Raw genomic sequence first — 14,283 nt, forward strand, 5'->3', positions numbered from 1 at the left:
GACTTTTGCCCAAATGTAAAGTAAATATGTATGAAATGCTTAATGGTATTTAAGGAGAGAAACAGTGTAGTGTGAAAAATCAAAGGAAAATGCAAATATTTCCTAAATATGCAAATGGGACAGTTAAGATGAATTTGAAAACTGGGACCAAACTAGGTGATATTCAATGAGCAAAACACATGATGTACATGTATGAGATGTCATAATGAAACTCATTATTCTGTGCAATTATACCCTCATCATATATAAACCTTTAAAAAGGAAACTTAAACATGTGTGTTGTAAACATTGTATTCTGTCAAATTGGCTTATTTAAGGCTGTACCCTAAATCAATGACATCAGGGATCACTAGTTGGCTCCTACCTTTTCCAATACAGATTTTGAATCTTTCATTTTTACTAATCAAGGAGAAAAAAGAGCTCCTTCTAATTGTATTTCTTTGATTACAAGTTTGTCTTTTTTCATGAAGAAAAAGCTTGTTGGCATTCTTTGGGCAATAATCAAGCATATTCCATCCCTTTGCATTTATCTGAAAGCTTCATTTCAGAATAAATAAAACCATGGCTTTTCCAAAATACGTTATAGGCCTGCCAAGTCCCGAAGGTAACAATCATCGAGTTATCTACACTCTCGCTTATCTTATCCACACTCGTGCTTTCTTGGGAGTTGAACTTTATGCGGAGCGTGGAGTCGTTATTAAACAAATCTAGCAAGGTTTCCATAGTGCAACTGTTTGGACACATACACCGTGAGCCTGGAAACTGTGGTGAACACCGCTCCTGTGCATCCGGGGTGGACCACCCTACCGTGAGTAGCTCCAAGTGGCAGCGCAAAACTTTTAAGGGACGCTGGTCACCAGCTGGGAGTGGAGTCGGACGGCTAGGGGTGGGGAGGGGTGTGGGGAGGGCGTGGTGAAGCTTTCTGAACAGAGATGGATTGGGAAGCGAGAAAGGTGCGCAGCCAGGCGACAGGTGAGGCCACACCAGAGGCTCGCCCCCTTCGCCCCGCCCACAAGAGCGTGGGCGGCGCCACGGAGCCAGGGCGGGGCGACCTTTGCTCGATCCCTAAACCATTCGAGCGGGCGGGGCGAAGCAGCCGGGCCCGGGGTGGGGTGTCCGGGTCCTCAGAGTCCGAGGTCGCCTCTTGCCAGGTGGCCCTGCCGCTCCTGCCCCTCCCATGGGGTAGGGTTTGGCCCGCGGGGGCCGCACCTGGGCGCGCGGTTTCGGTCTGACCGGACTCGGAGCCAGTTTCGATTAGGGACAGCGGCTGGGCGAGAGGGCGGAGCGGTCGGGACGCCGGAGAGGAGGGGACTCAGTTCGAGAGGCTCAGTGGAGACAGTCCCGTGCGCGGGAGACAAAGAGTGTCCAGAGAGCGCAGGGAGCATCACTGCTACCCCAGCTCGGCAGCCTCGCAGACTTGGGGACCCCGGGTCCGGGGTGCGCTGCTGAGCAGGCCCGGGTGCTGGGGACCCGCGAAGCTACGAAGGATGCGGACGCCGGTGGTGATGACTCTGGGCATGGTGTTCACGCCCTGCGGGCTGCTGCTCAATCTCATCAGTACGCTGGCCCCAGGCTGGCGGCAGCTGAAGGGCTTTCGGGACCAGCCAGTGGACGTGGTGCTGTACCAGGGTCTGTGGGACATATGTCGCGAACAGAGCAGCCGCGAGCGCCAGTGCGGCCAGCCCGACGAGTGGAACTACTTCCAAACCCAGCCTGTGCAGGCGGCCCGGGGACTCATGATCACGTCACTGGCCATCACCGCCCTGGGGCTGGTGCTGGCGTCGCTCGGCGTGCGCTGCTGGCAAGATGAACCCCACTTCGGGCTAGCTGGCCTCTCCGGCATCGTGCTTTTCGTCTCCGGCCTCTTCAGCCTCGTCCCAGTCTCCTGGTACAACCACTTCTTGGAGGACCGCAGCGTCCTGCCCGCCCCGAGCAGCCCGGTCACCGTGCAAGTCAGCTATAGCCTGGTGCTGGGCTACCTAGGGAGTTGCTTGCTGCTGCTGGGCGGCTTTTCGCTGGCGCTCAGCTTTGCGCCCTGGTGCGAAGAGCGCTGTCGCCGCTGTCGCAAGGCGCCCCCCGCAGGCCCGCGCCGCAGCAGCATCAGCACCGTCTATGTGGACTGGCCGGAGCCCGCGCTCACCCCGGCCATCAAGTACTACAGCGGGGGTCAGCATCGGCCTCCTCCCGCCACCGAGGAGCACCGGACCACCAACAAGCTCAAGGTCGGGTTCCCGATGCCACGGCCGCCGCCCAAGGCCTACACCAACCCAGTGGATGTGCTTGAAGGAGAAGAGAAGACCGCCTCCTCCCAAGGCGGTTCCTCCTCTCGCAGCACCCGGCCCTGCCACAATTCGCTGCCCTGTGACTCCGACCTGTAGACACAGCTCACCCACCGTCTACCTGAGCTGCGCCTGGGGTCTGAAGGTGATTTGAATTTGTGCATTGCCATGATGCCTGCAACCAGAACCCTGGACACCTTACTGTTTGGAGGGCAACACTTCCTTTCCGGGGGGTCAAACTCCTCCCCAGACACTAGGCTGGGTTCATTTACACTGAAGGAGTTTCACTTTTCTCCCGAGGGATCAGGTCTTCTTATGCAGGGACAAGAATGGGTGACATTTTGCATACTGTTAATCTCAGTAGCAACAAAATCGCAACCAGCCAACAGGCTTTAAAATAGTATAACACCTTCAAAGTACAGTATTCTAAGTTACCCGTGAGTCTTCATAAACGTCACTGTTGAGGTGGTTTGGCTTTTTTGTTTGTTTGTTTGTTTTCTTCTCCGTCCCTGCTTCAGTTTCCAGAGACCTCAAAGGGCCAAAAATATGTCTGTCTGACTGTGTTTGAAGGATGCTCTATGAAGCCAGCGGTTTTAATGGCTTTTGTGAAGTGAAGTAACTTGTTCAACTCATATTTATATTTCTTCGTGCCTACGTAGTATTTTTCTTTTCTAATCGCTTATTTCTGTGTGGGAGGTTGAACTTATTCAAAAGATTGTCTTCCAGAAGCCAGAAGAATGAAAAAGTTGACACTACACTATTCTGTTTGTTTTTGGATACCTCACCCCGGACAGAGATATATTTTATACAAAAAAAAAACCCCAACTGTTAAGTTGCGTTTGGCTAAAGTTCATATGTATGTATCTTATTTATAAATAAAAAGATTTTAAATGTCAGTGTCCATATCCCTACCAAAGCTTGTCTCCGGTGTCACCGTGGGGAGTTTTAGCATTTGGTACTAGCAGTTTCCTGGCCGCTTAGACGCCTTGGCCTTGTCTGCAATCAAGAACTCTCATCTCCTCCTAAGATTACTAAAAGGAGCCAAGGGGCCCCACTGAAATCCCGGATTGCTTTGTTTTCAGGCTCACTTGGTTTCAGTGTGAGCCAAGTCTATTGTTGAAAAGAACCAGAAGCGCCAGTTTCAGGAGGAGGGTAGAAGTCCACTCCTCCTCTTGCCCAGGTACTTCATGTCCCAGGCAGGCAGCTGTGTTCCATTGGGGGCTCAAATCCCCAGCAGCTCTGGCTTGCTAAGCAATGGAGTTAAACGTGCCTTTAACCAAATAGAATCTATTTGAAGTACAGAAGTGGGAACCAAATGTTCAGGCAGCCCTGACCATGGGAAGCAAAAATCGAAGGAACTGAAGTTTCTGGAGGGCCAAGAAGATAGGAATTCACAATCCCCACCACTTAGTAGGGAAATCACTTTTTTTTCTAGAGGACCCCAAAGTTAACATGCAGGCATATCACTTTAGAGTCCCTTTCCAATGAAGATTCCCATGCTGCAGACCCTGAAACTGCTTCATAAGTAGATCCCAGAAGACCCTGGGTTTTCAGTCTGTGGGTAGCAACCCCTTTGGGAATGGCATATGAAATGTCCTAAATATCAGATACTTACATCACAATTCATAATGGTATCAAAATGGCAGTTATAAAGTAGCAATGAAATAATTTTATGGTTAGAGAGTCACCGCCACATGAGGAACTCTATTAAAGGGTCACAGCATTAGCAAGGTTGAGAACCACTGCCACACTATATATGGTCCTGGAGGCATTCCAAGTGGCAAGGCTCCAGCTGGGACTCTGCCTCCCTTAATTGCAGCTGGAGGCGGGAGCCACTCATCAACAGACCTCAGAGCACCTGCTACATAGAAGCTTTAGAAGATGGAAGTTTACTATATGTATTAGTTAGGGTTTCTGTTGCTATGGTAACACACCACGACCAAAGACAACTTGAAGGGAAAGGGTGTGTTTGGCTTACACTTCCACATCCTAGTCCATCACTGGAGGAAGTCAGGACAAGAACTCAAACAGGGCAGGAACCCAGAGGCAGGAGCTGATAAAGAGGTCACAGAGGGGTGCTTCTCACTGGCTTGCTCCTCGTGGCTTGCTCAGCCTGCTTTCTATAGACCCCAGGACCACCAGCCCAGAGATGGCACCACTCACTGTGGGCTGGGCCCTCCCCTATCAATCACTAATTAAGAAAATGCCCTACAGTTAGATCTTATGGAGAAATTTTCTCAATTGAAGTTCCCTCCTTTCCGATCATTCTAGCTTATGCCAAGTTGACATACAACTAGCCAGCACACTGCGCGGGCAGAGCTAGAACAGAGAGTGTAGTCCAGATGTATTCTGCTTCCACTTCAAAGACAGCTGGTGGAGGTTTCGAAGTCCAGAGGTAGCTAACAACTTGGAGGCCCTGGTTTCTTGAAAGTACTGAATTTTACCTGCATCTTGACTCTAAGCACTGCTGGTGTGCACTGTTTGAACAAAGTTGGTTTCTTCGGCCTTTTCCTTTTCCTCCCTCCCCAGTTTTTCTCCCTGACTTATAGGCAAAGCATCTTTCTGGGATGATCAATATTTAATCACTGAAAGCTAAAACTGTCCCACTGTCCCCCTCCTCATCAGCAGGAATGGGTCCAAACTTCCCTTTTAAAATAAACTTTTTTTTTTTTTTTTTGTCAAAAATGTTCAGTAGAGCCGGATGGTGGTAGTGCACACCTTTAATCCCAGCACTCGGGAGGCAGAGCCAGGCAGATCTCTATGAATTCGAGGCCAGCCTGGGCTACAGAGTGAGAGCCAGGAAAGGCACCAAAACTACACAGAGAAACCCTGTCTCCAAAAACAAAAACAAAAAAAATGTTCAGGATAGCATGGAAAGAGATTCCTGCATGGGGTTGGGGTCTTTTCTTGTCCCAGTGGTCATTCCCTGCCACAGATGAACACCCACTGACAATGGGCTTTGAACACAATGTTGGAGGAGCCAGTCTTTGGAGTCCTCCCGTGAGTGTGATTCCAGACCAAGTGAGTTGATGCTGGCCAATCAGATGCTGTACTGAAGTTAGCTCACTGATGAAGGATGGCACTGCCACCTTGCACCATACACCTATGATACCTCCTCTCAGTCGGCACATAAAGTATGTGTCACCATTTGATGCCTACAGTCTTTCCAGGCTGCTCAGGTTTGCCTAGAGGCCTCTAGAGCCTGAGAAAGGCAAGAAGAGACTGCTTTACCCAGTATTGACTTATGCCTGTTCTCCACTCAGGCCTTCCCGGGGATGCAAGCCTCACCAAGGAGGATGACGGGTGTGTGTGTGTGTGTGTGTGTGTGTGTGTGTGTGTGTGTGTGTGTGTGTGTGAAGATGTTTATCTTCCTGGAGGCTGTGGGAAGGGCTGGCAGGCTGCTCCAGAAACCACCTCTTCTTTATTGCGCGCCGCATCCACCCAGTAAGTATTTTAAACACCTGACATTTTGCAAGCACACTTGTGGGCCCTGGAAAACAAAACAACTTGGCTCGCTCTGACGTACTCTAGTGGGAGATCCCATACAATAGGATGAAGAGCAGTAAGCCAGGGTCAATGGATAGAGGCAGGGGGGTGATGTTTTAGAGAAATCGAGAAGGAAAAAGGTCATGTCTGAGCAGAAAAGTGACAGAAGAGAGATGGGAGTATTACAGGCAGAGGGGATGGCAGAGTCCACTCCCATGATTCTCTCTCTTCTGTGATCTACTTTCTTTCCTTTTATAGTCTCATGGTGAGGACTGGAAGCTGGCATTCAAGCTGGCATTCAAATCTTGACATTTGCTCTTTACTGGGCAAATAATAGTAACGTTAATAGGAAACAGTCTAGAACAAATACAATCAGTGTTGTAGCACGCCTTTAGAATAAAAAGCAATTTGACAGACAAAGAGCTGGTGAGGAACAAATCGCCCCATAAATCATAGGGCAGCTAACACACTGGAGGCTCACAGTCCCGGATTCTCAGGGTGTGATGGGCCATGCCTGTGATCCCAGAATTTGGCAAGTAGGGACAGGAGGATTAGAAGGTCAAGGTCACACAAGTCTATACAGTGAGTTTGAAGCCATCCTAGGGACATTGTGACATATGCTCCCTGTGCGTGCGCGCATGCACACACACACCCACACCTACACCCACTCTCTCTCACACACACACTCACACTAAAAGCCTTTTCCTCTCCTCCTATATAACTTGTCATGCATATAGAAAGTTATTATGTACCCAGGAGGGGTGTCACTAATAATGAGCTGCTTCTCCCTGTGTGGGAAGAATGATGGGGACTCAATTATCTATCACTTCAAATAAAAAAAAAGTGTTTGAGATTCTCACCCTCTCTCTCCACCCGTGTTCCTCTGTGTCCTCTCACTGGGCTGTGAGCAGTAAAAAGACCTTCCCCTGTCCTCCCATAATAAGAAGGACAGCCATGAAAACAAAGATGAACTTGATTAAACCAAGGAAGGCACAGAGAAAGCTCATCATAGGGGACCTTGCTGACCAGGGACTTGGTTCTTCAGTGGGGGATGTGGTGGGGTGCCTTCTGTGTGGGCTCATAGCTTTAATCCCAGCACTTGGGAGGCTGATGTAGGAGTATTGGGAGTCCAAGGCCAGTTTGGGAGGCCTTGCAAAGACCTGTGTCAGATAGTAGAGCAAAGAATAAAACCAAAGACTTGATTTAAGCGTTTTCCAGACTGACAAGGAGGTGGGTCCACTGTCCCCCTTGGAAAGCAACAGGACTATTAGGTGGAGAGCGGGTCTGAGAATAGGAATATTATTTCACAGGTATCAAGCCCCTTTGCCACTTGCATGGCTAAGCCCCTTCCAACTCCTTGCCCACACCTCCACAGCCATTTATGCCATGGGGCTCCAAAATGGCTTCCTCTTATCACTGGGCTGCCGGGGGCTGAACAGTGTGGACGACTTCCCAGGCCTATGTGTGGTCAGTCCATGTTGCTGGTGTGAGGTTTGCCCCGGCCAGCTTCGTTTCCTCATCTGTGAAGCTGGACAGGCTGCTGGAGACGACAGGAAGGCGGCCTTCACTTTGGTTCACTGTTAACAGTTAAGAGCTTGGCTGAGAACACAGACATACAATTCAGACTGTGCTGTAGATGACTGGCCGAAGTGCTAGAAGCTGATCTGAGAGCCACAAACTCTATAGTCAGAGTTCTCAGTTTCTCTGAGTTCCTGAAGCCTTCCAGGAGTTAAAATGGTAGCACCCTCCCAGAATTCCCCTTCTCCTGGTTGTTCTCTATGAGAAGTGTGAGGTGCCCAATTTAATTTTTAATTGCTAGCAGACATGCAAAAGTCAAGTGTGTGGTATGTTGTTGAGCCTAATGCAGAGGCCAATCAACATTTCTAAAGACCCTCATTTGTCCAGAAGAAAACCCAGAGATTTCACTTCTATCATAGGTGTATCGCTCTGTCTATTCATGTTATAGGAACTGGACTCCATAACCTGCCACTTTAATTTTCATGTTTTCAAAGAGTTTCGAAAACAGACATTAGTAAAGGAAATGGATTTATTTAGTTTGGCCAAACTATGCTATTGTGCCAGCTAGTTTTATGTCAACTTGACATATGCTAGAGTTATCTGAGAGCAGGGAACCTCCATTGAGAAAAATGCCTCGGTAACACTGGGCTGTATGCAAGCCTGTAGGACATTTGTTTCAAAGTTAATGATTGATGTGGGAGGGCTCAGCCCATTGTGGATGGAGTCAGCCCCGGGCCCGTGGTCCTGAGTTCTGCAAGAAAGCAGGCTGAGCAAGCCATGAGGACCAAGTCAGTAAGCAGCACCCCCCATGGCTTTGCTATCACCTGCTGCCTCCAGGTTTGAGCCCGTTTTGAGTTCTTGCCTTGGCTTCTCTAAGTGGGCTGTGATTCAGGATATGTCAGTTAAACGCTTTCCTTCTCAAGTTGCTTTGGTCAAGGCACTTCACCACAGCATCCCTAACTAAGAAGTTATGAACTTGAGGTTCCAATAACGTTAGGTGTAAAGAAACTGATACATTAACACATAACACAGATACGGTCACATTACAAGACTCTTATAGCTTAAATTGCATCATTTCTACCAGTAGATAAGATTGTGAAATTGACTTAAGAATCGTCGAATACAAACTTTTTCACTTTCTTCTTTTTTTTCAAGACAGGGTTTTTCTTTGTAATCATCCTATCTGTCCTGGAACTCACTATGTAGACCAGGCTGGACTCAAACTCACAGAGCTCCACCTGCCTCTCAAGTGTTAGGATCAAAGGCATGCACCACCACTGCCTCGTTGAATACAAACTTGAGACTCCATTCTAGAATCATGCCCTTCTGATGAAATGGACATTCAGTACATTTTATAAATCCTCGAATGGGGAAAGCATTAAGAGATATGTTAAAATAGATTCAGACGGAGTGTACTTATGCATACACTCCTGGGAAAACATGGATAGGTCAGGCATGTGGTGAGAGGAGGCGGGTGATACACAACACATGGAGAGCTGACTGACAATGGCCAGCGACCTTATTCCTCCAAAGCAAAGGGAATGGCAGGAATTTCTGGGGTCTGCATTGGAATCCGGGTCTAAGGAGTGACTAAGAGTCACATTCAAGCATAGAGCCTGCAGAATCTGACTGACCTAGCCAGAACACAAGTCCTGAGGGTCTGCAAGAAGGCTAAAGGTCGCGAGAGCAACAAGGCAGCAGCTCCAGTCTACCCAAAGTAATAATCATATGGATGTACATCATCCATACCTGCTTTGGAGCCTGATTTTTTTCTCATGTCATTTTCATACATGCATGGACAAGTGAAGAGAGAGACTTGGCAAGGGCAGAATGATCAGTGATACTAGCTTTTAGGAAAAGAAATCCCTTTTGTGGGTGAAGGGACACAGGGTACTGGAAGGTGGAGATGAGTTTTCTCATGTACGACTTCTGTACAACTTAATGATGCTTATCCTATCTTCCAGACTGAAAGACCCAGCACAACCTGATCAGGAAGGGCAGCTCCCCTGGTGTTTGTTCTTCTGAGATGTCATACTTCATTGAAGAGCATGGAACATCTTATGCATTTCCCACAGTAATAAGCCTAGGGCTTCTCATTAGGCTTAGCGGCCGACACAAACTCATTCTGTGAGACAAAATGCAAAAGTCTAGAAAGGATCGGAACAAGTAAACTCTTCTAAATGATACTGGGTTTATTATAGTTTAGACTCATGTCACTGGATTTGGGTACCAAGCTAAGCCATACGTGGGCATTATACAGGACAGAGTGATTTGTCCAAGGTTGCTCCTACCAAATTTTAGACCACACAACTGTTGTGACCCTACGTACATCACAAATTCAGTGCCTTTGATTGCCCAGGAAGCAGTGATAACCCAGCAAGGCCACGCACTTGTGTGGTCCTCAGCAGGCAAGAGCTAGTTAGGATTAACCCTGGTGTAGCCTACGTCCTATGTTGATGACCATAATAGCCACTGATGTCATTTTAAATAGCATTAGACATATCATGCACCTGAGATTCCATATCTGCAAAGTCTATTTACCTGTCCCCTTCATTTCAGAATTGACTGACGTTATCATAAAGGAAACAGTTTTTTTTAGAAATGAGTGCCAACCTAGAAGTGAAATTTATCTGGGGTGGTGAGGCTAGAGAACAAATACTTGCACATTGGCCAATCTACAGGAACTTGGTTTTTAACTGAGATGCAAGAAGATCACTCTCTTTGGTAACCTAGGAAACTGGTTCAGAGAATTAACTACCTTGAAGTTGGTGTCAGAGCCAAGATTTAAATCTAGGACTTCTGACCATCACTGGGTCAGGTGACTTGGGGTAAAGAGCACTTGTAGCTGAATCATAGCCTAAGCTACATGGAAATCAAACTGAATTCTCACCATATCTAAGGATCTATGGTTTTAAAAAATCTGCTAGTAAAACCAGATGACCGTCTCTACTTTAAGAAGGAATCACTTGGAGTAATCAGCATTTGCTACCAGCTATTTGGGAAGTTAAGACAGCATACAATGAACTGGATGAGCAATATTTATTGAAAGGTGTCAGCTCTTTTTTTTTAATGAGGTCATTCCGTTTGTAAAGAGGTTAAGGATTCCTGTGGGAAAAGAATTGAAGTTAGAAAACGTATGCAGCATTTACATAAAACAAGAAAATAGAGTTGATGGAACATAGACATGTTAGTAGAGATCACAGGGAAGGAATACCTAAGTTTTCGGGGGAGCTCTAGCTCTAATATCAGCATACCCCACTCTCAACAGGATTAGCCCCATGTGTGCACTGAAATGTCTAGACTATTTCATGCATGTTTTATTGAAATTCTTCAAACCAGAGCTAAACACCAAAGACTTGGTAAGCAGAAGGTTCGTATAAATAACAGCCACATTCACCCAGCTTGGACTTTTCACAATCGAATTCTTTAAGCATGTCTCACCATCCCCTTTCCTCAAAGAGACTTCCCAGACTCCCTCAGCATACCTGCTCATCATAAACTTCATTGACAAAAGTCTCACTATTCATTAGATTTTCTTCTTCTTGGTTTTTTTCTTTATCATAGTCCAAATTCCTTGATGATGTTCTACAATCAAAGAAACAATACCAAGAGATTAGTTTGCATAAAAACCAAGGGAAAGATTGCTCAGTGCTTAAGAGCACTTAATTCAGTTTTCTGTACCCACAAGGAAGCTCAAAACTGTCTGGAACTCCAGTTCCAGGGATCCAAAGGCCTCCTCTAGCCTCTGAAGTCACTGTACATACAGTGGACATGCATACATTCAGACAAACACTCACGCACAATGTAAAAACAAATGTCTAAGTGTATGCTTACTTATGCACTGTCATGGTTAATTACACAGAAATGGTGTTTCATTTTAACCACCTCTTAAATAAAGCCAATGATCTAGAGTAGATAATACTTGAGTCAATTATTATTTATTACCATGCAAATGTAGGATTGCTTCTCCCCTGGAGGAAGGCCAGTGACCAGTCAATGAGAAATAACTTCACAGACAGGTAAGGGGCAGTGGGACACAGTTAAGTAGGAAATCAGGTAAACATATCAAAAGACCAAGAGTGAACTGGTTATGTATTAACCAGCATTTGCTTGGACATGTTCATTCTCCTGCCTTTTCTTCCATCTGTGAAATCGAAGACAGAACAGCGGGGCAGCTTCTAAAGCATCAGGTCCCTTTATAACTCTTCATCTGTAGGCTGCTTAATGTTCCTTCTCAGTATGTTCAATCACTCTCTTCAAACACAGCCTTCCTACTCTGTCTTACAGTGTCAGAAGTGCCATTTGGTTATCATGCATTTCTTTAATGGCTTTCTTGCCCTAGGATAAAACTTAGTGTAAATTCTTTCCATGAAATTCTTTTCTGAATTTCTCCTCCAGATGTGGGCTAAGTATGCCCTGCCAATGCTCCAAGCCCATGAAATATAGATGGTGATGTTAGGCTCTTTAAAGGTGCTGAAGTTAAAGGCAGCCAATAGAATGAACCCCACCACAAAATGACTATGTCTCCCTGAGATGAGGGGTACAGACACACATAAAGGGGGGGGGAGAGACATTATGAAGGGGAAAGGGAGACACACCACTGTCTGCCAGCCAAGAAGAGGCAGCCAACAAGGCAAAGAGCTCTGCTAACACACATTCATGTTGTCTGTGACCCCCAGCCTGGTCCCCTAGCAGATTCACAACCTCCTGACAGACACACCTGTAATGGCTGGTGTTCACCCCTTACTTCATAGATGGGGAATCTCCTCACTTACATTCCTGTAGCTTCGTCGCCGACAGCTGTTACATCGGATTTTACCTTTGCAAATGTCTCACACCCTACACTGTGCCGCACACCTCAGGTCTCACTCGAGGAGACTGACCCAGTTACTATTTTTCCAGGTCATTTAACAGGCTGCCGCATCATCTCAAGCCTTCCTCAGAAAATGAACTCCTAGAGTGGACTTAAATCTTCAACCCCGCTCGTCATCGTCGTCGTCATATCTTATAAGCTGCCTTTGAAATGTAATTCTCCGGTGAGGACACGAATAGTCACTTACCTTTTGAATTTACGCCCTCTTCTGAAATGTAGAACCAGCCCCAGAGCTGCCAGAAGGGCTGCCAAAGTAACGACTCCACTCAGAGCCACATAGACCGTGGCAGGGCTGTGGGGGGCTTCTTCGCAGAACTCTCCACCGTATTCCAGCAGGCAGCGGCAGCGCCTCAGCTTCCCTTCCACGGTGCATGTCCCTCTCCCATTGCAAAAGTCTTGGCTACAGGGCATATGTTTTGTCTCCTGCAGATCCTCGGTTTCCTCTCTTCCCTTGGTTGTGGGGACCTTGCTCTCTGGTCTTGTTTTTCTGACAGGATTTCTCATTCCTTCTTGTCCTAAATACACACCTGTGGTAGACTCAGTAGCCTGGAAAAGTTTGGAAGCTTCTGGTGTCAACCTTTCCCAAGCTTCTGGCTTCTCAAGTATTGATGTTGAATGGATTTTACCTGGATTCATACCTGTAAAAACCAAGACAGATGGAATTGTTTGCCTAACCTCCTTCCCCTAGGTTATGGTTACTCAGTCATTCTATTTAAATTGGTAGAATCAAGGTCCTTTCAAACAATCTAAAACTGCCCAGCTTCTTGCAGCTCACTCTCGTGCTTCCCACCCTAACAACCAGAAAGGCATATTAGCTTTCCAGAGGAATCTGTAACAATTTATATCCAGTTGCTCACAAGTAGAGATTTCATGTTGTTCAATAACAAGAATCAGTGCTAACATGGCAGTGAGATCCTGGATAAATATTTAAGGGATGGTATTGAATTGGATATTCCCAAAAGCCATGAACACTGATGCATGATGGGTGCTGGGTAGGAGATACTCACAGTCCACTTCATCAGATCCATCCAGACAGTCAACCTGACCATTGCAAACTTGCTCCACGGAAATGCACTTCTGACCATCCTTACAACACTGTGATGGCGGAGAGCACTGGACACCTTCCACACATGTGTGCCCATCAACCAAGCAGTACCCACTGGGACACCTGCAAGTCTTGCCCTCAGGGTTTGGTAAACAGATATGACTGCATCCTCCATTGTCTTTTGAGCAGCTGTTGTTACCTGTACATTCCCCCCCATTCCCAAACCAAAAATATATTAAGTCAAGTTAGGCTCTGGGAGAATTTTCTACAAACTTTTTACAAATACATTATCCTCAAAAGATGCAGATGTTTCCAACAAATTAGATAGCTCTTCAATTTGATTCCTTTTAGTTAACTAGGCTCTGAGTTATTGATAGTGCTTCATAGATCAACATGGCTTTAAACATTTCACAAAGGACCGCCTTAAGAAAAATTGAGGGGACCTCTTAATCATTCAACTTTACATCGTGGGCATGCTTCACTCAAACCCATCCAATGACAGAACCAGAAAGGCCTTGGAAATGAAACTATTGTTAGTTGAAAGCATGGAAGCAGGAGGTTTATTATTCCTTTTATACTCTGATTAAGGGAGCCATCTCTCATTTAGGATCATTCTTCAAGGCTTAGTCTTTAACTTCTAATGAGGTCTGGCCTTGTGAGACATCCCAGGCCCTGGGGCACAGAGCTGTATGTGATGCAGATAAACATACAGAAGGATGCAAAGCTCCCTCCTTCTAGCTCCAAGGACTAAGTGACAGAAAACTTGAGTGACACCTAATACTTGGAGGAAGTCTAAAAATGATCTCCTCATCGAACCAAGATTGGCAGCCTCCCCATGACTAGCACACACTTCCATGGAGGTTTGACTTTTGCAAAAAACAATGGAGCAGTATTCTCTTAAGACAAATGGGCCCAAATCACATCTGACCATTCCCAAGTTGATGTTTTGAGGCTCAGTCAACAGCAACGTAGGTACTACTGATGGTGAGTAGAAGGAAGGCTAGCTCTGCTTCAGAGTTCAAGTGTGTGTGTGTGTGTGTGTGTGTGTGTGTGTGTGTGTGTGTGTGTGTGTGTGTGTTGCT

General features: G+C 46.5%; 2 protein-coding genes across 2 annotated transcripts in view; one reads left to right on the plus strand and one right to left on the minus strand.

Annotated features, from left to right (window-relative positions):
• Nucleotides 1–1,092: 1,092 nt before the first annotated feature.
• Nucleotides 1,093–3,175, plus strand: Cldn23 (claudin 23). Its single transcript, XM_006973961.4, has one exon. It carries the CDS (start codon nucleotides 1,488–1,490, stop codon nucleotides 2,376–2,378), a length of 891 nt encoding a protein of 296 aa, XP_006974023.1. The 5' UTR covers nucleotides 1,093–1,487; the 3' UTR covers nucleotides 2,379–3,175.
• Nucleotides 3,176–10,305: 7,130 nt separating this feature from the next.
• The window catches only part of LOC107400827 (low-density lipoprotein receptor-related protein 2-like), a 49,964-nt gene continuing 45,986 nt past the window's right edge, over nucleotides 10,306–14,283 (minus strand). Inside the window, exons 30-33 of the mRNA XM_076553520.1 lie at nucleotides 13,164–13,400; nucleotides 12,344–12,794; nucleotides 10,769–10,868; nucleotides 10,306–10,388 (exon numbers count right to left, since the gene is read on the minus strand). Coding sequence (XP_076409635.1) covers nucleotides 10,359–10,388; nucleotides 10,769–10,868; nucleotides 12,344–12,794; nucleotides 13,164–13,400 — 818 coding nt within the window. The 3' untranslated portion in view covers nucleotides 10,306–10,358. The remainder of the gene's footprint in view (nucleotides 10,389–10,768; nucleotides 10,869–12,343; nucleotides 12,795–13,163; nucleotides 13,401–14,283) is intronic.

This window comes from Peromyscus maniculatus, chromosome 17 (assembly GCF_049852395.1).
Source record: "Peromyscus maniculatus bairdii isolate BWxNUB_F1_BW_parent chromosome 17, HU_Pman_BW_mat_3.1, whole genome shotgun sequence".
Classification (NCBI taxonomy): Eukaryota; Metazoa; Chordata; class Mammalia; order Rodentia; family Cricetidae; genus Peromyscus; species Peromyscus maniculatus.

What these genes read in the sequence shown, in the direction of transcription:
- Cldn23 (XM_006973961.4), top strand. Translation starts at nt 1,488, where the DNA reads ATGCGGACGCCGGTGGTGATGACTCTGGGCATGGTGTTCACGCCCTGC.